Source organism: Wyeomyia smithii, chromosome 2 (genome assembly GCF_029784165.1).
Source record: "Wyeomyia smithii strain HCP4-BCI-WySm-NY-G18 chromosome 2, ASM2978416v1, whole genome shotgun sequence".
Classification (NCBI taxonomy): Eukaryota; Metazoa; Arthropoda; class Insecta; order Diptera; family Culicidae; genus Wyeomyia; species Wyeomyia smithii.
In genome coordinates this window covers 63,205,416-63,233,158 of record NC_073695.1, presented here as the reverse complement: position 1 = coordinate 63,233,158, position 27,743 = coordinate 63,205,416, and the positions used below count along the sequence as shown (strand labels likewise).

The window sequence follows — 27,743 nt, the reverse complement described above, 5'->3', positions numbered from 1 at the left end:
AAAAGCGTTTCAGTCACAACTGCAATATGCACATCGTGGACTGTTAAAAAATTGAAAAATTCATCCTCTTTCGCTTTTAAAGAGCGAGCATTCCAATTTAGAAAATTTACAGCATTATTTAAAATCATTGCTGAAACATTTTAAATTATGTACTTTGGTACGATCAAAATGTACTAAGTAATTTTCCTGGTGTATTCCATTTTGAAAAATTTTGGCATTTGCCTTTCGTTTCATCAAAATTACTTGGTTGGGGGCAAAACCAAGTGATTCTGACAAACAATCTTTGATTTCATCAATACTTTGATCATTTGAGAGACCTTTCAACACAGCCTTAAACGGTCTCACGTTTTTGGCTTAAAAAGAGTAAAATTTATACATCTTTTCAGTCAAATACTGTAAAAGATGTTTATGGCCATCAAAAGACTCGGCCAAAATACGAATTTCGCCTTGGCGACCAATTTAAAAATTAACTTTCACATTCGATAGAAATGATGAAAGTGCTGATCGAAATGCTTTAAAGTTTGCTACAAATACCACAATAGGTGGAACTTTAACCTTCTTCATAACGGCTTTATGCTCAGTATGAGAAGTTTGGAATTCTAGATCCCCAACAGAAGAAAGAATATCATACCTGTTAGTCGAAATTTCAGTGTCACTTGGAGAAGATGCCTCACGTTTCCTTGATGCCGCATCAAAGCGAGCTTTTTAATTTTTTCCAGGCATAACTGGACAACTTCACTACACTTTCACTTCACTATAGAATTTAAGTAGAAATATCTCAAACCAAATTAATTCACTAAACACTCGTTAACTTTAAAAACAAATTAATTACTTTGCCTTTCAACAGGTAGTCTTTTAAAAAGATTGCCTGTTGAAAGCGAAAAACAAAATTTTAATATCTCTCGGTAGTCTAAGACTTAGCCTCGAGCTGATGGTAAAATGCGACCGTACTGTAGGACAGTTCAAGTCGATCTGAAATCCTTTAACTTGATGTCTCGGATTTTGTGCTGATTCAAATCAAACTTTTTATTCATTTTCTATGGAATAGCTGTTCCATCTGTCTGATAAACCAAAGAAATCGCGCTACACGTGCTAGTTCCCTAACCTCCATTTTCGGCTGGTTCAGCCCCTAGCGACTATTTCATATTTACCTGGTTCAGGGTTACCACCAAGGTTCAAGCAAAATCTGGCAAAACTCAAATAGCAAATCTGGCAATCATTTCCTTCGACAATAAAAAATCAATTAACAATATTATAGCATATAATTGTTTCTCTGAGACGTTGGAATCAACGCAAAACGAATGCATATGGGGGAGAAAAAAGTGCTCTTTCACCAAGACAACGCTCCCGCTAAGGCCGTTGTTATACTGGGGCGGCGCGGCGCGAATTGCGATCTGTTTTGACGCGCACAGTTCGCGCCGCGCCGTATTCAGCAGGGGCCTAATTGTCTACGGTTCCTCTTAGCGACTATTTGAAGTTTCCCCAGTTGCCACTAAGTTTTAAAATTTGGCAATAATTTCGTGCGACAAAGGATCATTTTTTCGGATAAAGTTACGTTCAAAATTTGCGAGGATTACCTTTTTTGCTCTGATCTGTTAGGTAGGTTGATATCTAGAGGTTTCTAAGTTTTGTCTATTTGCCTAGCGAGCAAAAAACTCGCAAATTGAGGGCTAAAAATTGTATAATTTTTTTTAACAAAGAAATACTTTATGTATCAAAAACGTTTAACGACTGGAGACGTTAAGTAAGAAATTAAGAACAAACCCGATTGAGTAGTTTTCGGGAATCATAGCAGGGGCCTAATTCTGCTGGTCTTCATACATCTGATAAATTAAATGGATTGTTCTACGTGCTGGTTCCTTATCCATCGGGTAAGCCGAATTTAGCTCTTAGCGACTATTTGTCGTTTCCCCAGTTCAGGGTTGCCACTAAGTTTTAAAATTTGGTAATAATTTCGTGCGACAAAAGGATCATTTTTGTTCGTATAAAATTATGTTTAAAATTTGCGGGTACAGGCATACCTCGATTATACGCACTCTCGATTTTACGTACATTTTACCTCGATTTTACGCACACTTTTTTCAAACACATTCTTAATTCTTATGTTTTTTTGATTAAATGGTGCATACTGCAGTATTACATATATTTAACATCACAAATCACGTTCACAAATCAGGGGCTGTTCATATAGACTGGCAAATCTGGCGAAACCCCGGAGACAGTAACAACAACATCTCTTCTACGAAACAGCGAACTTTTTAAAGGTTGTGTACGTGTCTAACATTTAAAATATTTGACGTCGTACGTACACAACCTTTTTGGAGTAATGTACTAACACTTTTACGTATACGCACATACACGCACATACATACACACATTTACACAAATACACTCACATTAGGGTGCCAATGAAAATCGATTTTTCGAATTTCAAAATCGAGCATGTGAGCATGAATTTCAAAATCGAGCATGTGCGTAAAATCGAGACATACCTGTATTACCTTTTCTGCTGTGATCTGTTATGTAGCTTGATATCTAGAGGATTCTAAGTTTTGTCTATGTGTCTAGCGAGGTATCAGAAATCTCGCAAATTGAGGGCTAAAAATTGTATTATTTTTTTTCGGCGACGTAAGAAATTAAGAACAAACCCGGTTGAGTAGTTTTTCGTGAATCGGAAACACGGTAAAGCATATTTTTGCAAAACACCGTTCCGAGGTAATCACATGTAAAGTTTCAAGCTTAGCTTATGCAGCCGTGACGAGGCGCGCTTCAAATTGCTCCAACTTTCTCTCTCTATTGCTCAAATCTGTATGAAAATTTGTAAAAAATGTTCTCAAGAAGTTATACTACTTGTTAATAGAGCAATAGAGAGTATATAACCCCTTAAGGCATTTACTAGCTTTGAAATAATTTTCCCTAATTTTGTACTTTAAGCGAATAAAAAAGCCTGGCGGTAGTTATCGGACTTCTAATTATTTTTTATTGTGAAAACTTTAAAGAATACATTCCAAATATTTTTTTCTCAATATTGGAGGAAAATGCATATACCAACTTTGATTCAGCAATGAACGTTTTATGAGCTATGAAATTTCGACATCTTTCGATATGGAATTACATTTCTTCTGATGTCTAAGCACCACAGAGATGATGAGTCAGTACAAACTGTTGCACCGCTTGGCGGTGAATGACTATGTAGCTGTATAGGCTACCGCTAACTCAATGCCGTTTTTGTTGTGATCGGTCGTTTTATGTTTTCGTGGTAAGAAGTAAAGTTTTTCTTCATGGCAAAACCCAAAGTTTTCTTCAACGAGTTTGCTCCATCGCTCACTACACCAAAATGATTTAAACAAGATTCTCCATTGAGACAAAAAACGTTTTGTTTTGTATGCTTTCGAATATAGTGATATAAAGGAAAAAATGCAAAGAAGATCACATATACACTAAAGTCGCTTTTTACGCGGATGGCTCTCCCAGCTGGTCTCAAGTACGATGCTGGCCTAACTAGCTAGTCGTCGTAGGTTCGAGTCTCGGCTCGGGAGAGACTGATAGTGTCAGTAGGATCGTAGCCTCGCAATTGTCCTGTACACTCAACAGTTGGCTGCGAAGTCTGTGTATAATAAACAGAAGGTCGAGTTCTGATACGGAATGTAGCACCAAGGCTTTGCTTTGCTTTACATGCTGCGTAAAAAAACCGCGTAAATTCCGGAATCCGCGTAAAAAAAAACCGCGTAAATTCCGGAATCTGCGTGAAAAAAAAACCGCGTAAATTCCGGAATCTGCGTAACAAACCACCAGCGTTAATTCTGCATTCCGAGTGAAGGAAAACCGAAATCCGCGCAAAACAAAATACCGCGTAAATTCCGGAATCCGCGTAAAAAAAACCGCGTAAATTCCGGAATCCGCGTAAAAAAAACGCGTAAATTCCGGAACCCGCGTAAAAAAAGCCGCATAAAAAGAAACCCGCGTAAAAAAACCGCGTAAAAAGCGACCTTAGTGTACTACGATAGATAAAAACTTTATGTCTCATGCTCTTATGGGAAATACTTCAATAAAAAACACTTTCCTGAAGAAAAATAGAATGAAAGGTGCTGTATATTTTCAGTCATTTGCAGACTTTTTACTTTAGTTGGCTGATAACACATTAGCTGTTTATAAACGCAACCCTCAAGTTTTCTCGATAAACGTGCGCTCGAAGAACAAATCTAGCGGTCATATAAAAAAATAAAATATATTCCACCTCAAATTTTCATTCGATTCGTTTACATCATAATGGATTGGATCATCCTACGCGATCAATGTGCTTACGGAAAATTTACTTGAAAACAATCGTAGACAATTTTCGAGAAGCCATTTTTCAATCGAACGCTCATTATTCGTATCAAAATCCTCAAAAACCTAGCAACAGCAACTTACATACCTTAAATTTCCCAGACTTCGATAGGTTTATGGCCCTTACCTGCAAAGAAAATATGAGAAAAAAATATAACATTACTGTGTGAAGAGGACATAAAAAAACTGTGTGAAGAGGACATACATGATCAGTGAAACAACATTGTATTGTAAATGATTTGAAACGTACGAAAAACAGTAGTTGCCTCTTTTTCTAGTTTACAAACAACGGTTTGGATGGATGGAGAATTATATGCTCCGGAAGCTGAGGTAATATGCATTGTACGAAAATACACGAAATAACTTCCCAACGTTTGATTAAGCCTTAAGTGTTATAATTATCGAACCTCTCCCCTGAATGCAGCGAACAATTTGAATCAGCCACTGAAGGATTCGTTTCGTTCGAATGTTCGAATCTTGTGACCAGCCTTCAACCCTTTTTGCCAAAGCCGAGCTGAAAACAATTCTACACTAGTCAAAAAAAAACAATTTGGAACAAAACATAAAGCAAACGGCGGCCTGATACATGAAATCAACGGCTCTCAACGGTGCACTTTGGACACCTTTCATTAAACTCACAGCGTTCATTCGTTAACTGCCTCAGCCAAATTGAGATAAACGTGTACGAATTCATTTTCGAACAATAGCAAGGTCATATTTTTTCGGGCCGGTTCTTTTTTCCAGCGTTTTTTTTTTCGGTCAATATGCTGCTGTGTCATGTGAAGCGGTCGCCGTGTCGGTTTTGTTCCTCGTTCCCTTTCTCTAGCACATACACACACACACTTTGTCTTTCCATTAGCAATTTATGGGGTTCGGCCTGGTTTCAGAATTGAAAAATTACTACCCCTTCAACTTCGTCATGCGCGGCTCTTTGCAGCAGTAAGTACGGTTGGGAATTGGCGTTATTGCATTTTTTTTCGTCCAGCAAAACAAAGAACGCGGCGGCACATGAATAATCGAAAATGAAAGAATTAACCTATATAAAAGCCATTCGGCACAAAGAAGATTTGGCTACTTTTCGCGTAGAGCATAGTTTTCGTATAGTTTTCGCTCGGCACGAAAGAAAACGTGCAAGATGATTAAGGAAGACCCCGTGGAGCCGACTGGCAGACAATGGAAAGCTAGAGGTGTAATTGGAAGACGAAAAAAAACTCGTGATATTTGCGATTATTTCAGAAAATATAACTTCGATTTGCAAAAGACCCAGTCCAATCCGACATGGTGGCCTTATTTTAGTAAGTAATAACCAAATTTATCAGCACAATGTACACTCTCTATCTCTAATATAGCTAAAAGAATCAATTTAGTATGTCCTATGATTCTACCTATCGCGAATTAGTTTCTAGAAAAACGTCAGGTAGCGATAAATTCCCACACAGAGTGAATATATCGATTTATTTGGAAGTTGTTTATAAATACATAAAATGTTTATGATGTTTTAAATGCCATAAACTCAAATAACTTATTCAAACGAAATTGGAATTAGGCAGGTAAAAACTGTTGAAAATTGCTGACTATCGGCATGCTAAATTTGAATTCAAATTAACACAGCTCTAAGGGATTTGTGAAAAGCTCTTGAGATGGTCGCTTGGTTACGGGGAATAAATTTATTCATGTGGTACTCTTCCAATCCGAAGTTTTCATTTCGAGTATCCATCTTTGTTTAACACTTCAATATCCGATTGAGGTAAAATTCAGGGTAGTTTCTATTGAACCTTATTGACTCTATTCAAAACATTGACAGCAGAACAAAACCAATGAAAACATGGTACTGCAAATTATTTCCTAGACGGGATATAATCGACTTTTGAACCCAGTACGGAAGGGGCAGGCTTGAATCATTGTCAGGCAGACAGGCTGGGGTTCACAGAACACAATGTAACTGTTTAACTGGGTACATTATAATAACAACTAACTATGTAATGTTTTACAAAACCAGTTTCAAAAAGATTACAGGGATTGGTTTCGAAACGCATATCATTCCAACAACGTGGTTCACCTTTTATCATCGATTAGTCAATGATAAAATGTATAGACTGGATGACTGGATTTGACACAGTAATGCAAAAACAGTTATTATTTGAACGAATCGAGAACTAGTTTATGTTGAAAATTCAGTCGATTAAAAAACGAGTTTTGACGCATTTTTACTCGATTTTGAACTTTACACTGTTTCTTTATACCAGGGGCGACTCGTGGCTGTTGAACCTACCTGTTCAACTAGAACTTCTGAAAATCAGAGTTTGGGGAAGTAATTACAATTTTATCCGCGAATAAAAGCAAGTAATTTCCTTTGTTACTATCCGAAAATAAAACTAAAAATAAGAAAATAAGAGCATGAATTTGGATTTTAGATTCATTTTTTGCCTGACGTCTCCATGTGCATTGCACAGGTTACACCTATGGACGAGTTGCCCCTGCTTTATACGCACATTGAATTTTACGCAGTTTCCAGAGTTTGTGAGAAGTCGCGCAAAAAACGTGTAATTTCGAGAAACCGTGCAAAAAGGCGTGAAAAAAAAATTTCGTGACCGTCCAAAAATAAATCGGATGCAAATTTTTGTTTCTTTTGCACAGGGAATGCTTCCCGTGCAAAAACAAGCGTGTTTAGAAAAATCGTGTTATTTTGAGAAACCGTGCAAAAAAGGCGGGAAAAGAAGATCTTGTTAGAAGAGACTCCGGTGTACTGTATTTCCGAGACATCAAATTTGATAGCAATCCGGCTCCAATTGTATTACACAGCTCTTCCCGCTCCAAATATGTCGGTATACAGCCCGACAGCCACTAATGACAGCGCATCAAACGGGTTATTCTTTTTTCTGTGTGGATCTCTGCGATCTAATGTTATATTGCCCAGGTGTTTTCTGTACTTCGCACTTTATATTATTGGCAGTATCACTACTGAAGTAAACGATTCGCTTTCCATTTATAATCGTTCTTGTGTATGAGGTTTTACCCTTTCGTTTCAAGCTTACTGCTCTACTATACCAAGCCTCTTTCAATCCTATGGAGCCATTCCTACACCACGTGGTCATGTTTTGATCACTTCTATACCCCTCGTGCTATATATATATTTCAATAGCAAACTTATATTAATATTTAATTGGTTTTTAGTTTCACTTTCAAATAGTAACAAATAGAATGATTTGCTAATGTGATTACTTCCTCAAACTGCGATTTTCAAAATTTGTAGCTGAACAGTTAGGTTCAAAAACCACGAGTCGCCCTTGAGTTTCATCATTCATGATCATGATTACTGCTGACTAAAATATAGCATTTGATAAGTCACAAAACTTGAAACATTACTCGAAAATAAGGGCGAATGGGAAGGAAAATTGTTAGTACCGTTAATACCTCCTCTTATTCGCCGAGTTTATCATTATTCTAATTTATGCCCTATAAACAAATAAATGAAAGAGATTAACAGCAAGAGATATGCAATGCCCACACATAACGTTTCTTTCCTTATACTGCGCGCACTGATAGCCAGGCAGGGAAAATTCCGCCGCAATCAAGTAGTCAAGTCAAGAGAAGTACAACCGCCGAGCTGCGCGCATAATTGCAGTGGGGTGCTCGTACCACGTCGGAAACGGAATGTTTGCCATATTTGTCATGATCAATGCGGTCGGTTCTAGGCGATAATCAAAGTACTTGGTTTTTGAAAGCCGGATTAATCTGCCTCAGTAGCGTTGCGTTTGTCTCTGTTTTACACAATCTACCCCGCAAGTATATGCCCCAATCAACCTATGAATGATAAAGAGCGTCCTGCTGCATATGTTCTTTGCGTGAGTCAGTGTGGTCGTACCTAGTCGATCGGTAATCCAAACAAGTTTATGAGCTACCGTGGCAATAATGTTTAAAATGGATCATACACTAACCGAAAAGCACCTCTACATTATGTTATTTTGCACAATGTTTGAGTTTCCTGTTATCAAACCACAACTGCGTCTCAGTCTGTTTAGAACGAGAAACTCGATCTGTTGCAGTTGTCTCTCTTACGCAATTTCAACCGAACGGACCGTGATTCTACTGTGCCACAAAGCAGCCATTTGGAAACCGCGCAGCGAATGGTGAACATCAATCGAAAAATGACAGCCGCCCAGTCCTGGCCTGGCTCAGCATTGTCACGATCCGAGTGGCAATCGACGACACGTCAACTTGGGCAAACGAAAGGCGTAGATCTCCTTTAAACGCAAGAAACCATCAAACAGCCAAAAGCTGACCTTGATATTTATTGTTTTGGTGTGTTATTCCACCGTCTCCCGATGACGCTTTCGAAGCAAGAGGCAGCACAACAGTCTTATCTTGCACGCGCGGGCACATCATGTAGTAAAACAAACACGCCTAGAGCTGTCTCGATTTTTGCCTGCTGAAACCCTCCTCTACCGGCCTGTGCTGTTATTGACAATTTAATTTTCGGCGATGTTTAATTACCACCCAGGCGAGCGCGCTTGTGAGCTTCGTCGATTCGGTAGAAAAATAGCGTGTTTGGTTACCACCAACATGGGCGAAAATTTACCAGAGGATTTTTAATTTTCAAGCTAGAACGTTTGCCTGGATGTTGACTAGCTAATAGCCGGTTCGAGTTGCTGTACTGCCTTTCAGCTCATTTTCATTATTTTTAAGCTGTACATTCCAATTTTATTATTTTTAAGCTTCAAATCACAAAGTCTACAAAGAAAAACAATAGCAGTCAAGATATGTATGTATATTTGTTTGTATAAATCAGGAATGCCTGAATCGATTTACACCAAACTTGGCAAAGCAAGTAGTCATAGACATATTTCAAAATATATAAAACTTTGAAAATAATTTGGAAAACCCTTCATTTTTAAAATTTTCGGAACCCTGAATGACGCTTAGAAATCGGTCCTCTTTCTTAAGAGTCAGTTCGCGAAGACCGCAACTAGGTCTTGTTTCGAGGTTTTCCGATTGGACTGAAACTTTCAGGGTTTGTTTATCTATATAATAGAGCAATGTTTTGCATATTATCAGATTTTTTTAAAAGGGGTAAGTGGGGTAAAATAACCCGCCAAAAATTAATATCAAAAAACTGCTAAAAACGTAAAATTGCTATAACTTTGAGTAAACTGAACCGATTTTCATGAAAATTGGCATGTTTGTTTTACTCTATAACAAAAAAAGGGCTATTGGAAGTTGCTGTCGAGAATACATGCTGAGAAATTCGCATTTTTCTAAAAATAAATGGTGATTTTCACAGCTGTTTTTCTCTCACCAACAGATCTAGGATAAAAATTCAAATAATAAGTTTTGTAGTGCAACTCAAGAGCTTTCATTTGATATATAAAGAAAATGCGCCGTTATAAAGATGCGTTAGAAAATCCAATTTTTCTATAATATGTTTTTGACCATTATTTTGTACGCATTGTGCGAGAAGCGTTACCCCGCTATAGTTTTGAGTTTTGTTGAAATTTGGCATGCTATGTTGAGTCCAACCCTGGACCAATATCAATAGTTACTAGAGCAACGTTTTCTTAGAAACCTAATAAACCTAAGAGCTAACGCTCGTAAGTTTCTTGTTCTTCGAAATTCATGATTCGAGATCAAATACTTAGAACATGCTAATTATACTATATCAAATCTAAGAGAAGACAAACGAGGTACAACTGAATTCGCAGTGGATTATTACTTATCAGATTATTTTTTAATAAGTGAAACTGCAAACGTGAAAAAAATACGAAATACAGCAAAGTGTCAAGCTAAAGAGAATATCATGTCTGATTGAGTAAGTGAAAGTTTTGAGAATTTCTTAGTGCAATTTTAAAGAAAACAACAACTGTCGCATCTACAACGACTGAAACTGAACTGTATTGATTGTTTGCATAGTTTTCAATCAGGTGAGTGAATTTTCAAATAATTAATTAGGGGCCATCCACATACCACGTGGACAGATTTTTAACGATTTTGACCCCCCCTCCTCCCCCTCCGTGGACAACTGCCCATATAAATTCTAAAAAAATTGTATGGACCGTGGACATTAGCCAACCCCCCCCCCCCCCCCCCCAAAGCTGTCCACGTGGTATGTGAATCTTTTTTCCACCAACTTACAGTAAAAATGGCTACAAAATGCGCACTGGAATCGATTTCTGCTTGTGGTAAGCATCATGGCCGGTGTAACACTATTTTCCCGAGCGGGTAGTAGGTTCCTGGGTGACAAAGGCATAGCCAGAAAGGTTGGTGGGACGGGGGGGGAGGGGAAGATAGTTGGGATTGATAAATTTCCCATGGAAGGTAATTACACAGACAAACAGACTCGATGACGATTTCATCGACCAGAAAAATAACGATTATTTTGAAATTTTGCTTAGTGAGCAGTAATGCCGCTTGTGTTGCTTTAGGCAAGCGTGCACATTCTTTTGAAAAGCAGAGCAAAGCCTTGGTGCTACATTCCGTATCGGAACTCGACCTTCTGTTTTATTATACACAGACTTCGCAGTCAACTGTTGAGTATACAGGACAATTGCGGGGCTAGCGCTATGATTCTACTGACACTAACAATCTCTCCCGAGCAGGGACTCGAACATACGACGACTGGCTTGTTAGGCAATTTTTTTTTTTTTTTCATTTTATCGTGTTACTTCGAGAGTAAGCCAAAAGTAATTACGTATGTTACGATGTGAGCAGTTTTTGAACACAAGATTTTTGAGAGCTTGTTTACCCCACTTACCCTTTTTTCCAAAAACCTCAAATTTCGATATAACATTGCATAAACAAACGTAACCTGAAAATTACAGCCCAATTGAAGAACAATGACACAAAACGGAGTAACGCTTCTCGCACAATGGGTACAAAATAATGGTTGAAAACATGTTATAGAAAAATTGGATTTTCTCACGCATCTTTATAACGGCGCATTTTCTTTATATATCAAATGAAAGCTCTTGAGTTGCACTACAAAACGTATTGATTGGATTTTAATCCTAGATCTGTTGGTGAGAGAAAAACAGCTGTGAAAATCACCATTTTTTTTAGAAAAATGCAAATTTCTCAGCATGTATTCTCGACACTTACCCCCTTTCAAAAAATCTGAGAATATGCAAAACATTGCTCTATTATATAGAAAAACAAACCCTGAAAGTTTCAGCCAAATCGGAGAACCTCGATACAACCTCCCTTGTAAAGGTGGTTGCGGTTCTCGCGAACTGGCTCTTAATTAATAAAAGTCGACCCAAGTAATAAAATATCGATTTTATTTCAGAAAATTGCACAACTCAAAGCTGTTTGTCGAATTTCGAGCTGTTATCTCTCCAGCGCAGCATTTCTAAGCGACCTTTGTAACGTTCCCTTGAACCGCTGTTGGACGTTCGAAGCCCGGTTTAACCTAGAGTCAATGTACGGGTGTGGCAACGTTATCATTTTTTTTAATTCCATACTATTTCATAGCTTCACATTTCAAATGCAGCACTGGCACTTCTTCCCGGCAACCGTGGTTCGTTTGCGCTACCTTGATGCCGATCGGTGCAAAGCATTTACTGCTCACGTGTTTCCATCGATGGCGGCAGGAGTGACATTGATGGACAAAATTTTGGTGCCTGATAGGCTGCGCGCTATTTGCGTTCACCGAGGATTGGCTGCTGTGCTGTGGTGTGCGTGATTTGTTATTTAAATTTCTGTTTTTTTTTTCTACCGAGCAGCGCGAAGAACTCCTCAATGCTACTTGAACGCGATCGGCAAACCTTGAAATTGGGTTAGTCAGCGGCAGGCAGAGATGTTGGCTTGGCAGTGGTTGTTGTTTTTCCTCCAAATTGTGCTTACCGACTGGTCGCAAATTGTTTGACTGGTCGCCGCGTTTGTGCGACAATGAAATCGCACTCCGAGAACGAAGGTAGAATTTAATTGAACGCAGGGTTGATATTTGTTGACACTCTTGAGTGAAAGTGAAAAAAAGCATCCATTAACGTTATTTTTCTACAATCCTTTCCGAGTTCTCCCTTCCCGCTTTTTGCATGGAAGTGAACTGTCAAAACACCTCATTATATTTCATGCGATGGAAGCAAGACAACAAAATCAGTTTATCAGTTAACGAAGATTGTCAAGGCATCGGTCAGTGTCAGTGAAAAAGTGTTTCGGTGAGGTTCATTTTGGTTGAGTGGACTGTTTGTTTTTCTTTTTCGCTTTGAAGTGAAGATCATTTGGTTGGATTTGTCGTCAAATTTTATTCAGAAACCGTGAGCGATGCGCGCGATCTATTTCATCTGAGTATAACAGCACGTTACTAGGACGAAAATTTAGTGTATTTGAAAGAGTGCTGCGATCATTGGAAGTGGAAATTGAAAATGATTGGCTGTAATTTTCGAAGAATTTTGCTGGGGAAAATGACTTTTATCAGCAGTGATTGAACGCCTACACGGAAATTCACGCTCTGTGAGGCGCCTTTTCTGGTAGGAAGCTGTGGTCCAGCCAAGCGAAGGCCATTCGGATCTTGTTTGGCGCTTTTTACTACGAATCATTTCGTGTGTTCTCTTGTGTACAGAGCGAATGGTCGAGCTCATGCATGTGGGATTGAGGTTCCAGTAGAGCGGAATAATCATTCATAATTGGTTTAAGATTAATGACGCTTAATTAACATCCCGTGAGCTTGACATATCTAAATTCGTCTGACTTAGCAGGCTATTATTATGTACTGCTTTATTATTCATCTCATTAAGCCGATATTCACGAAGAATACACGGATTAAACACCAAATTTTTACGAAATCATTGAACAAATATAGTAAATACGTGCTCATATGGAATCGTTCAGCATTGTTAATTTAGTAAAATTGATTAGATTTAACCAGAATTTTGTAGAACAAACCATTTTTCACAACGTTTCCATATCCATCTCAAAACTTGAATCACTGCTCAATTATCCATCTCACGATGCCCCCATATTGATCACACTGTTAATTATAAATGAAACACATTATCATGAATGAACGTAGCCGCAGCCCTTCGTAGTAGGTTACCTAGATATCCGCTGCAGTTGTTTTCGTGCAAAATTGGTAACCTAGGTAACCACTACAGTGCTGTAGATTTATGTCAATTATGTCGGAATAATTCAACATTTTCAGTATAATTTTTTCGTATAAACAGAAACTTATTTGGCAACTTTTGATCTTCTTCAACGCAGTGAAAACAGATGAAAATACATACAGTTGAAATTTAGGAATTGTAGAAATTCATTTCTGCTAATTCAAGCTTGTTTTAGGAAATTTGAGGAGAACATTTCAAAGATTAAAGTATTCTTAGTGTAGTGAGTGATTTTATTTAGTGATTAAAATAAGAAGTGGTCCGCTAGTGATAAAAAAAAAAATTGGTTGGCTGCTGAACGAGTCCCGTTGTAGCCGTATAGAACAATGAGCAGATTTTGTTTTCTGAGGTAGGTGATTGAATTAAATGAGTTTTCGAGTGCAGATGCTCGACTATAATATCAAATTTAGTGCTTTTAAGTGAGTTTTTGAGGATTATACTTTATGTGGAATCTAAAGTGAACTAAGAAGATTCCATTCCATGGATTAGCAGATTGGTTTAAGAAGAAAATATGCGTTTTTTCCTGTTTTATATTGTGTTTTCATGTTGTATGAGATGAATATATGGGCTGAGATGAATAATGGAGCAGTTCCCCTATATCAACTGATCGACTTACATTAAATGACCGGATTTCATTGAAAAACATCATCGAAACGGCTAACCGGCGAACCCTGTTATCAAAAGGTTGTAAAAATAAGACGAACTCACAAGGTAACCAATTTAAACAGTACGTATTAATGTCAAGTTAAGCCAGATTAGGAGCCATCCACATACCACGTGGACAGATTTTGAGCGATTTTTACCCCACCCCTTCCCCCCATGGACAACTGCTCATATAAATTCTAAAAATTTAGTAAGGACCGTGGACATTACACATACCCACATACTCAATATTTTGTGACAATTTGGAAAATTTGACCTAGAAAAAGAAATTTTACTACAGTGTATAATATTTTGTTAGAATCGCAATTTTATTACCTACACCTACAGCAGCGTGCTAATGTGCACACAATTCGTGGAGCTTTTAAAATAATTAGATTCACGAGTTAAACATTCAAATTCAAAATACTCTTAACTACATACATGTTGGTAATATCCTACATACGGTGCGAAATAGACTTTGAAATAATAATTAAGTACGATTGTGATTATGTTAACACACACACCTTTTCTTCCGTTCGAATTGAACGGTAGCGGCCGAGGGAGGGGGATTTTGTTTTTTCTACTTTTGACGTTTCTTTTGTGCTACTTGCGACCGCGGCTTTGAGGATGCCGATTTTGGGATACTCTCACTCGACTTTTTGCTGTGTGTGTTTTGTGTTATATTTTATTTTTACGTTACATCGAATTGTCTCCTATGCGCGGCGGGTTAGTATCGGTGGGAGAATGTATGTTTGGGAAATGGATTGGGTTGTGATACATATTTTATGCACCAAGTGTTTACAGTTGGCCATTTTGAAACCAATTGATTTTTTTTTTCAAATTGTTCATTAGAGTCTATACTCGAATGGATAGAATAGTGCTGTTTACCCTTATAAGTGGGGTACTATGAATCTTTAAACCCGCACGTGATTAGTATCTGATCACATTGCTCACCATAGAAAGTCCTGACCGAACGGTTACGGACATTTTACCCAATTATATGCTGCTGTTCTGTGATTTTCTTAGCTTTTGAACAAATTTTGCTACACATAAACAAATTTTATTTAATTCTATTGAAATCTTGTTGATCGATGTGACAATAGACCTTAACAACTTAAATTTGATTGCAAGTGTTCTGGCATTTTGTGAAAAAACGTGGAACTCTGTTTTGTTTGATGTGCATATTTGCATTTTTTTGTTTCCTGGCTATGAATTGTATTCAGCAGGTGTTCTAGTTTAATCATTTGACAAGTAAGAGATTATCGGTGCGAAACGTCGTGTTCCTGCACGTCTGCGTCAGTAGTGAAGAATAGAGCGGTCGTCCATAATGGTCCGCATATCAGTCCTATCTGGAAAATCGTCGAGTTGAGAAAACAGCGTTTAAAGATATTTTTCTTGTTTTGGGTGTTTCACCTGTTTGGGGTGGGTTATTCTTATTTTTTCGACATAATGTAATGAAATAGACACTAATCAATGTCCCTTAAGCTGGAAGTACAAAGTCAGCAGAACAAAAAGTTAATAGCATGAAAATTTAGTGCTCATTCGATGCTCATTTAATGCCATATCGCCGAATTTAATGCTCCATCATTTCTTTGAAAAATGCTCTTGTTTGCTAGCTTAAGAAAATAGCTAGCAGACAATATTCGAAAATAGCATTTTCAGTCACAAAACAATTCTATAACGGTCAAAAACATTTAATGCTCATTTAATGCTCTTGAAAAAACCTGATTTTCGTGATAATTTTATTGATTTTATATGAATTTTTCAAAAATATGATAATACATGAATGGCTTCAATTTATTCAAACATTTTCTTCTGAAAACAATCAGAATCCTTTTGATACGATTAGATACCAATGAAATGCTTCCATATGCGAGGAGTTTCAATAACTTATGTGCATTTTTCATTAAATATATTTTTTTCAAAAATATTGTTCTGCTAGCTTAAGAAAAAAGTTAGCAGAACATTGGCCAGAAACAGCATTTTCAAGCAACAAACTGTTGTAGAATGGTCATAATAATTTAATGCTCATTAAATGCTCTTGAAAAACCTGATCTTCATGATAATTTTATTGATTTTGTATAAATTTTTCAAAAATATGATAAAAATATGATTTCCATCCTGATCTTCGATTTTTAGATCAATTCTTCAGTCCTGAAAAAGTCGGAAAGATCGTTTGTTTTTCGATTTGTTTTTTTTATCTTTTAAAAAAATATTTTTCAGCGTGCAAAACTTTTTTTATGCAATTTTAAGTGATTGTCAGGTATCATGTACCATTTTTAATGTTGTTTTATCGGCTTTTGAATGGTTGCGTGCGATTATGACATCATATGCCTCCATATAGTCCATTCCATTCCTGCCCATAATGCAACTGGTGATGCACTAGCAGTAATGAAATATTCGGAGTACAACCAGATCGAACCAAGCTTCAAAAACATGATTTCGTGTAAACGGTGTTTAATGTTTTAGGGATTTTTTGTTATTGGGGCTTATTACAGAAAACGAGGCGAGCGGCGAGTTACTCGCCTGACCAATTTTGATATTGCAGATGGCTGGATTCCGGACAAGTAGCTGGTCTGCGAAACTGTTCGACTCAGCTGTAACCAGACATGTTTCACTCGCATTTTCTAATACAACATTTTGCTCGTCCGTCAGTGACTGGAGGCATGGCGAGTTGCTCAAAAATCTGTAACTTGGACCAAAAATGCCTCATTTGTGGAGACTCTTCTCACAAAAAGGCTACATGTCCTGTGAAAAAGAGTAAAAATTTACGCTGTGCGAATTGTAACGGCAACCATATGTCAAATTTTTATCAATGCCCAGTCCGTTTAGCAATTGTTAAGGCAATTCAATTTCCTAATCAAAACAAAGTTCTCCAAGCTGTTCCGCTGTACCGCCCAATTTTTCTACTCTTTTGCATACCCGTTTAACGTATGCACAGGTAACAGGTAGTTCGAATATTATTTCATCTTATGTAGGTAATTCGAAAATGACCGTTAATGTATTATCATATTTTTGAAAAATTTATACAAAATCAATAAAATTATCATGAAATTTTTTCAAATATTTTTGAAAAGATATATTTAATGAAAAATGCACCTAAATTATTGAAACTGCTCGCATATGGAAGCATATAATTGGTTTCTAATCGTATCCAAAGGATTCTGATTGTTTTCAGAAGAAAATGTTTGAAAAAATTGGAGCCATTCATGTATTATCATATTTTTGAAAAATTCATATAAAATCAATAAAATTATCATGAAAATCAGGTCTTTTCAAGAGCATTAAATGAGCATGAAATGTTTTTGACCGTTATAGAACTATAACCATTATAGACTAAAAATGCTGTTTTCGAATATTGTCTGCTAGCTATTTTCTTAAGCTAGCAAACAAGAGCATTTTTCAAAGAAATGATGGAGCATTAAATTCGGCGATATGGCATTAAATGAGCATCGAATGAGCACTAAATTTTCATGCTATTAACTCTTTGTTCTGCTGACTTTGTACTTCCAGCTTAAGGGACATCACTAATCATCACTCACTTTCAACCGCTATGTGTAGGAGTAGTTATATTTTTCTCAAGTATTTTGAATATGGGCGGACGTTTATGGCCGCAGACAGCTTCTAAATATGCTGCATGAAAAATGGGGGAGACGTCCACTCATTACTTACCCAAACTTTAAGGTCGTCTTAGAACAAGCAAAATATAAGGTTGGAGTCTTGGATATGCTACTGAATAATTTCCTTTCTTCCGTCTTCAGTGTTTCGCAATACGTGCTGAATAAAAAAATTCCGCATGAGCCCATACATTTAGCATATTGGAAAAGTGGTATTGAGAAAGGGAAGTTTCCAATTTCATTACAACAGTGACTTGACGGAAGACGACGGCGATGAAAAGAGGTACAAGCTGTTTTTAGCTAAGCAACTAAAAACGATTTCTTCTGAGTTCTGACAATTAATGTGTATTTGAAACAACCTTGCATTATTTAATTTTTTGATGATTTTTTAACAGCAAAAAGCTTGAAAAACAGCACCAAATATTTGTTACATGGATTGAAGAAAAAAATATGGCCATACTCAGGAAAACATTTGGTGGGACTGATTGGCGATTATTTTTAAGATGTGACAATTTGACCTCGCATTTTTTCCGACTTTTTCAAATAAAACATATTTTTTTGTTTCCTTAATCGATAGTAAAGCATGAAATAGATTGAATCTGATATTTAACTCAAAAACGATGAAAATCCATATGGGACTGGTATGCAATTATAGACAGTAAACGTGTCTTCGGCCCGGATAAGTTTTGCTCAACTAAAGGGTTTTGGAGTGTAGTGACATTGCGAGGTGTATCAAAATATTTCTTTATGTCACACGGTGACCGTTTAACCGGATACTGCTCACTCGTTGGTTCTGTCTAAGCAGGTTGCAAACCAGAGTAGGTTTTATTCGTTCGATAGATATCGTGATTAATCTAATGACTACGCGATGTATAACTTTCAAAGAACCGCGTTTACTCATGTGCGTTTACTTTCTCGAAGGTATTCGTGGTTGCTAATAGAAATTGATATACAGCGGGTAGCCAAAATGATTGAGACAGGCAAAATTTTGTCAATTGTTAAATAGTCAGAACCTAACGAAAAATGAATCAATTTTAATGAAACCGGTTTCATTTAACTGGAAAACTACTTTAAATTCCAAAAATTACCAGCGAATTTGACGGGAACAACGGACACCGGAAATGTTCCGGATTTTACAAGTTTGTGGCAAAGTGCGCATTCTTGCAACGCGTAGAGCTTTTTCTGACATTTGTTTCTTTTAGGTTTATATGTTTCCAATAAACTAAAATTCATTCCGAGTTCATTGGCACTCAAAGGTACTTAGATGCTTTGGGTGGCATGCTTTTTTTTTCACCGCAGTCGTAGAGATTTAGAAATACACTCGGTCTCGGTCTAACCGTTTAGCCGGAGTTTGTACACCCGTTACTTTTATATAAGCGTGTTGCAGATCGGAGTAGTTTTCGTTCGGTCTCCGGAATTACCCCGGTGACCCAACCCTACCTTTCCGTCGCAGTCGTGGAGATGCAGAGGTCTCTGACAACAACGACTGTGACACCTCCTTCCTTACAATCTTCTTCTTTACCCTAATGACAGTGAGGACGGGGCCGGCGCCGTTATGGATCTATACAAAGCGGAAGCTACTGAATTGTTGTACATTGAAGCTGGTAAAATAATCCCAATTTGTCATATACGTGGTTCCCTGTGCTCCCTGTGTTCCCTGTGGTCCCCGTGGTTCTGTGCTTAGCACTGTCGATCTACTAGCTCTCCCACACGCTTGTGATATAGAGTTCGATTCCCGATCAGGTCGAGAATCTTTTTGGGCTGCAAATTTTCTCGACTCAGCACTGGGGCACGGTGTACCGTTGTAAAATATCAATAACAAGTTCTCTCAACTAATCTTAGTCTATCGAGACCGCCATTAGCCCCACAGGCTAGCTTGTGGATGATGACGACAATCATTCAAATAAATCAAGGTCGAAATTCCCTATCACAGACGACAAAAAGAAATACGAACAGTTCCAATCATACGCTCAGTGTCAGCCGATCGTATTCGAGTAATACTGAAACACCGGTGTACAGTGGTCCAAACAAGTAAAAAGTGAAACTTAATTCCATAGCGCCTATCACTTTCATCCTAGCTCAATGGTGTCTTCGGAACAGTTATTTGTTTGAATGAGCTGCATAATCTTAAATTGTCAAAAGTTATGAAAAGTGTCCCGCAATAAAAAAATTGACTTTTTTGAGTTAAGAGATAGAGGAATCGTTTATTTGGCAAAGATATAAAATTATGAAACTGAGCAAAACAAGTAAAGTTCCTATCTTCCTTGGACATAAAGTTGTAGAGTATATTATTAGCAAGTTACTGAAAATTTATTTTTTGTGTTTAACTTTTGTTGGTTGCATTTTACAAGAAAACGTTGTTCGAAAGAATTGTTGGCACACACAAAATACATATTTTTGCCAAAGACCACACGTCTCCAGGACTATTTCTAGCAAAATGTGTAGGATAAGTACAACGATACACCGTGCCCCAGTGCTGAGTCGAGAAAATTTCCAGCTCAAAAAGATCCTCGACTCGATCGGGAATCGAACCCGATATCACAACCGTGTGGGAGAGCTAGCCGATCGACATCGCTAACCACAGAGCCACGGATAACTTTAAGAACGTATAGGGTAAAACGGGGCAAGTATGACTATGATGTCAATACTTTTCCGTAAAGTTTAGCTTAAGTACTATTAAATGAGGCAAGTTTAATTGGTCCCGATCCGCCCCTTATTTGAGTACGGTGAGCATATTTTACAGATTTTCATATATTCATAATACACTGGATTCTCTTTTTGCACAATCTTTTTTACACGGATTGTTTTTACACGCCCTTTTTTGCACGTTTTTTCGAAATACATTTTTTTCACGGATTCTCGGAATAACATGTTTTTTTTTACACGGGACGCATCACCCGTGCAAAAAAACAGAATCGGATGTATTAACTTTTTTGTGTCAAGAACATATGAAATCATGAAACTTTGCTGAACAAACAAAACTGCCATCTTCATCGGGTACATAGTTACAAATTACAGTTTTTGTACTTAACTTTTGTTAGCTGCATTTTACCAGAAAACATTGTTCCAAAGAAGCATTGAGACATACAAAACACACAATTTTGTCGAAGATTACACATCTCCAAAACTTTTCCCTGCAAAGTTATAAGATATTTAAGCTTAATTTTTCGATATCTTCAAAAACGTACAGGGTAAAAAGGGCAAGTGGAATCATGATGTCAATACTTTTTCTGAAAGCTTGGTTCATGTACTACAAACTGTTGTTCGTCTCAATCCACCCACTATACGTACTTAGGTATGGTGGGCCAGTATGGTCCAGGGCGCTAGGTACTAACAGTTACCGCGGTAAACTGGAAAGTACCTACAGGCTCATGTGCCTGAGAGTTGTGAGTGCGTATCGGACGGTGTCATACGATGCAATCTGTGTCTTGTCCGGCATGATGCCTATCAACATCGCCATCAAGGAGGACAGAGAGTGTTTCGACCACCGTGACCAAAGGGGCATACGAGGCACCAGAAGGTCATTCTCGATGCTCCGTTGGCAGAGGGAATGGTCTAATTCCACAAAGGGCAGATGGACGCACCGACTTATACCGGAGATATCCAGGTGGGTCGGGAGGCGACATGGCGAGGTGAACTTCCACCTGACACAGATCCTGTCAGGCCATGGTTGCTTCAGGCAATATCTGCACAGGTTCGGGCACGCGGGGTCCCCCATGTGTCCCGAGTACGTGGAAAAGGAGGAGACTGCAGAGCATGTCTTCTTCGTATGCCCCCGTTTCGTGAGAGCGAGGAGCAACATGATGGCTGTGAGGGTCTGGAACTACTCCGGACAATCTTGTCCGGAGGATGTGCGACGACCCGGACATCTGGAACGCGGCCTGTGCGGCCGCCTCCCAGATTGTCCTGGAGCTACAACGTGTGTGGCGGGGCAATCACCAATACGCCAGTGGTAGCTAACTACCAGTCTCCAGGTAGTTAGCTAGGAGGATATTAGAGTAAAGAGGGTGCATCACGCACAAAAGCCACTTCCCGACGTAATACTTAACCGTCGTACATAAGACGGTCCCTATATAAAAGAGTGGCCAAAATTACCAAAATGCGAATTTCATATTCAGGATGTTTTGAGCACATGATTTTGTAGTATTTTATCTATATATTCATAATTTTTGAATGAAATCTTTATACAAAAAACGGTTCATGTTGAAAAATGCCTTCAAAGTTACCTATTTCAGAAACGGAAGAAAATAGTTTTTCTGAATATTTTGGAATATATAAAAACCTACTAAAGCTATCATGATATGTTCACATATGATTGAAAGCTTATCAAATTAGTTTCCTAGAACAAGATGGGTAAAGGATTTCAACCCTACAGAGTCAGTCGCAGGCCACATTGAAAATATACGTAATTTTCCTAATTTTGACCATCAAAAACATTAAATGTAAGCACGTGTAAGCACAGCACCTGATAGTGTGTCTGAGAGCCCTACTTGTGCTCTTCAAGAATATGTGTTAAAAGTTTGCGGAAAAGTTGCGTTTTGGTAGAAAAAGATGATTAAAAATTTTCCATTTTTTGCAATTTTTGAATTTTTGGGTGATTTATCAACAAAGTTTTTCGTAGCCGTCAGTTACCCTATATATATTAAATACGGGTCAATTTTTTTGATATTGATATGTCAAATGAATTGAAAGTCTGAGAATAATAATAAAATCTATTAGATTCTAATATTATTTTGAGGCGGGGCTTACCGAATGGAAATTGACTCCGGAATGCGCTGCAAGTACTCAGTCATTCTGCAAAGGGTCTTTGGAAGGTCGGTAGAGCTAACACCTTCTAGGTTCCGAAAACAAGACAGACGCAGAAACAAGAATCAACAGCATTGTCTTTTTTCACCATATCACTGCCAGACAGTGGAATCTAGAAGGTCATACATACATACATACATACATACATTTATCAACAAAGTTTTTCGTATATTATAGCAATTTGGTTCAAAACACACTGAAAAAACGTGAAATTATTAGATTAATTGGTTTATTGGAATATACGTTGTTTAAAACATATGTTAAAAGTCTGAGGAAAATTTGCGTTGTTGTAGAAAAAGATAATGGAAATTTTTTAATTTTTTATGTAATTTTTTGGAGTTTTATGGAGTCTTATCAACGTATGTCATAGCAATTAGGTTTAGGAATATACTGGAAAAACTTAAAATTAGTGTGATTATTCAGCTGTTCACACTTAAGTAAAAAAAAACTTTTTCCATTTTGTTTGAAAAAAAAAATGGTTAATATTAGCAATAAATTGGTTTTCGCGTGTATCGATGTTTTTTTACCAACCCAAAGTCAAATTTATTTTGTTAACCCATTACAACATCGCTAAGAGACTTAGCGATTATTCATGTGAAATCATACTTAACCGAATAAAAAAATGAATTATTATCCCAAAAATGATACCCAGTGTTTGTTTCATGAAAACAGGGCCATGAAACACCACATGCAAACTTCTCTCACCAAACACAAATATCACTGCCAGAGTTGAACAAATGGTTCGAGCTTGCATTTGGGTATTTACTCGCCAGTTACAGCCGAAGTAGAAGCTGTGTACCGGATCTGTCGGCATACAGCATAAACAAATGGAGGTTCTCATGGTCGAACTTTCCAACGCTGCAGTTAGGTGTTTTATACACAAAATTGCATTGAGTTACCCGTCAATCTCACAACTACACCCACGCATAAACCCGCAATCTCACACATATTGTTATACTCTTAAATCATGCGGCTCATATGTCTTTTATGGCTGACTGATTCTAGTTCATTCCTTTGAGTCGGTTTGATTGCTTGTGTATGTGGAGGAAGCAAAGTTTTATGTGTGCTTTACAATTCTGAAGTTTTATTCAAGTGTTTTACGAAGAAGCGAGCAATGTCTTACGAGGAAGTTCATAAGATCGATTTAGTGAGTTTGTTCATACAACCTCGAACAGAAAATGTTATAAATGATTGCATTGAATTGATCAAGCATCGTTTTAAAACAGTTTTTCATAAACAAGACCATAGAAAACTGTATCAACATTTTCTGGCTCTACAATCGAGATTTGCTAAAGCGTTTCGTCTTCAGTAGTTTTGTTTGAATTGAATAGTTCCACAACTTTTCTGAAGAAACCATATCTCTTGAATGCTCCTATCAAAAATTAGATTCGTGTGCCATCTCTGCGGACAAATCGCGAACTAAATCTCAAAGCCATAAGAAGCGTTTTACTATTATGTGCATCTTTGCTGAAAACAGTAATCGTTTATCTCGTTCCACTAACGATTTTTTTACGTTTATTCGAAAACACAAGACATTCGCCTCAGTTTACGTGGTTTATAGACAGCCCCTGGTCAGTACAAAACTTTTCTTATATGTCATTATCCTCTGCAGTGGAAAACCAACAATTTGGCACAAAAAATGAATTTTGGCCGGAAATTTCAATTTTTCGACCGTTGTGCGTCGTTCCGGGAAGACCAGGGCTGGAGACTGGAGGGGTTTTAGTGGGTCGGGACAGGGATCAGTAGGTGTCTGGGGGAGTGTAACTACCCCAGCATCTCTCCCCTAGTCTCATCCCCACACCCTGAGTTCTCTTCTCAGGTGTCTGTTTGCAGATTTCCCCGCCACCTTTGAAAAAAAAAAAATACGTACTTGAAGTTAGTTAAAATATTAACTAAAAGCTAAAATATGCTATAACTTTGTATGGAAAAGTCCTGGAGATGTCTAATCTTCGGCAAAAACGTGTATTTTGTATGCCCCAATGCTTCTTCAAAACAATGTTTTCTTGAAAATGAAAGTTAAATACAAATACACTGAAGGCAACTTTCATGTAAAATACTCTGTAACTCTGTACCCAATGAAGATGGCAGTTTTGTTTATTCAGTGAAGTTTCATGTTTTTACATTAAACGACTTGACAAAAGTATGTGTTTTGTGTGTCCCAACAATTTCTCCGAACATTGCTTTCTTATTCTGCGGTGGTACTCAGTTGCTGCAGCCTGGCTGAGAAAGTAAAAAAAAGCACTGCGAATATTATCTTTGGCGTCTGCCTATTAATGCATACGGTTGTGGATTACGGTGGGACAAAAAATAAATCCAATGCACTATCGGTCCTATAAAAACTGTGTACATATTCAGATCGTTAGGTGGAACTATATTTTTGCGCCCGATTTTTCAGGTTTACACATGATTTATATGGAAAAATCTGTTTTTTCGAAACTTATTCTCTAGATGTCCACTTGGCTCCTAAAATATATCTTTACATATTAGTAGGGAATTTACTTGGGAAAAACTCTTCTGAAGACTGTCAGGCGCGACGACACTTGTAGAAAACGTTATTAACCTCAAACTGATTGAATGTCTGACGAGGGCTCAACATTGAGTTTTTCCAGCAACACTGCTGCAGCTTGCTGCTGTTGCAAACTTTCTTACGTATGAGAAACAATTTCTCGTTTTGATGAAATTACCTTATGTCCGTTTAACATTATTAACATTATACATAGCTGTGGTTGCGAATGGTGTAACGACTTGATCAAAAAGTAGGCACCACTAGACCAACAGGAAGAAACTTTTCCTGGTTTTGCTTCTCATCCGAAAATAAAAAGGCTCCGGTTTAAATCGTTTCAACTTGTGAGGCGCTTTATGAAGTACGAATATGAATAACAATAATTACAATTCAAATGCATTTAATGACGCAAAAATTAGTATGACTGTGGTTGTTCATTAACAAACGTTATTGATCCAATACCGTCTAGTAGCTATCGTCTTCGGCAATGACGATAATGTCTGAAAACGTTAGCGTCATTGTCAATAACGATAAAAGAGTATCGTCATCGGCGTTTACGATGTGCTATCGATTACCAACCTTGATTTTAATGCTATTTTTATATTTATAAACTCCCCGAGAGATGCATTTTTAGACTTGAGATATCACCGATTGTTTACGCACTATTAATCAGAATTATTAAATCTTCACTCAAAAATCCATTACGTCCGCTTTGATGAGGGAAAAAAAACTTTGACGCCTGGCCTTCCTATCTTATCTTTTTAAAATCTCGCAACTAATTTCATTCAAAACAAACCATTATAAGGGCTTAAAATGAAGAAAAAAAAACACAGATCAAACTAATATACTGAAAAATAACATTTTTATCCACACACATTTGTTGCCACAGGCCCTAACCCGATCTGCACGCGGGTTCCCCCAGCAACTCGCTTGTAAAGACGCCAGCAATTATACCGAATAAAGTAAATGGAAATCAGTAGCAAGTAGATGCCGAATGAAGATTCCACTTGACAGTGCCGGCTCGCGGCGCCAACACACCGTTATACCCCGGCCAGGCCAAGTGCCATTTGACAGTGGGGTATTTACGTTCATAAAAGTACACGGAGAGGCAGAAACGAGGTCGCCGCTGGCGGATCTCTACAGTCCAACGAACGAACGCAGACAGTTTTCCTCTGCGTTATACGACTACCACTCGCACTGTTCAAATGTTAATAATAAAACTGTGCGACACGAAACACTACCTAATAAAGTACTAGGGATTTGCATTTAAATTATCTCTTCAGCTTTCCCTCGCTCCCCACTGGTTCTCGTCAGACCCCCGTTCCCCCGTCCACCAATGTCCACACAAAATCGTAATGCTTCGCTGAACGCAAAATTCTGTAGCCACGTCTCATCTCAGATGCTAATTACCTGTATCTCTCTTGCGTTTGGTTGCTACTCCGACTGCTGCAACTGCCTTCGACACCGATGGATGCTTTATGTGGCCGGTCTCAATCCCGCTCCGATAGTCAGAACCGGCCAAAGAGTCCACTGCGTTGGACTGGCGGTGGCGTTGATGATTATTCGAATGCTGCTGCTGCTGATTGTACTGATTCTGATGATGAGAATTCAATCCACCATCGTTGCGCGATGATGAACTTTCGTAGATGACCGACTGCTGCGGGTGCTGATGGTGGCCACCGTCGATTACAACCGCACTCGAACCGACGACTGCTGGCTGAGGGGGCACCTGATCTACACCGGAATCGCCTACAAAAATCGGACGACAAAAGGCGACGCCAGCCGGCGGCCGGGATGAACTGTTTTCGGAGCGAGCTTCCTCTACACCGGAAACGGCCGGATCGTCATAGCCACGAGTCGATGATGGCGGCTGTTGGTTTCGCAAGATGGCGCCTTGGTCTCCGATGGCGTACTGAAGCTCTGTTTTTCGATGTGAGAGGAAAAAGCAGAAAAAACAGCACCATTAATTAGGAACGCTCCATTTCGCACTGGAGCGACAACATAATACAAAACGATAAACATAACCGTAAATTATTCGAGCTGTGCGAAACCCGGTTTGATTAACACATGCATAAATAACAAAAGGGTCAATCATTTCCGGCAGTTACGGAAAACCGTTACCGGTGTTACGATTGAAGTGGTCCACGGAGACGACGACAGTACCAAATTTCGTCGGGGCAAAATAATTAAACGCCATCCTGTGCTCATTTGGCAAAAGTATTATATTTGCCTAAGGCGGTAATACTTGTAGCTGGTGTGACAGACTATCTTTGCGAAGACAAAGTGAGATGATTTTATGAGCAAATTTTATGACTAAAACTTCGTGGTGCCTCTTAGGTGATGATGAGATTGAAAAAAAAAACGAAAATAGTTATTTTAGAATATTTTTCACAAAACAAGATTAAAAAATTCAAGAAAGAAACATAAATAAAAAGATGAATAGAAAGTATCCTCATGAACGACAAAACGTATATAGAGAAAAATTGATGCCAGCTTCCCAGACTGAAGGTCTTCAAAGCCACTGGTCAAGATGATGTCCTTGGCAAGTTCAAATTTATTTGCTAATAAATTCGCAAGAAAGCTTAAGGCCATTGCCATGCTGAACGCCAACGCGAGCCATTGGGCGAGATCTCTGCCATAGGTTAATGAACAGCTCTACTTACGGCTGTTCATTAGCCTACGGCATGGTTCTCGCCCGATCGCTTGCGTTGGCGTGAATCGAAAAGAAGCCGTCAATATTCAAGTACGAAAACT

At 38.1% G+C, this 27,743-nt stretch overlaps 1 protein-coding gene across 8 annotated transcripts in view; it reads right to left on the bottom strand.

Moving 5' to 3' along the window:
* The window catches only part of LOC129721479 (homeodomain-interacting protein kinase 2), a 202,128-nt gene that overhangs the window by 145,081 nt on the left and 29,304 nt on the right, over positions 1 to 27,743 (bottom strand). For all 8 annotated transcript variants that reach the window (XM_055674078.1, XM_055674081.1, XM_055674082.1 and 5 more), the window contains one exon: positions 26,400 to 26,909. In XM_055674078.1, the coding sequence (XP_055530053.1) occupies positions 26,400 to 26,909 (510 nt within the window). The remainder of the gene's footprint in view (positions 1 to 26,399; positions 26,910 to 27,743) is intronic.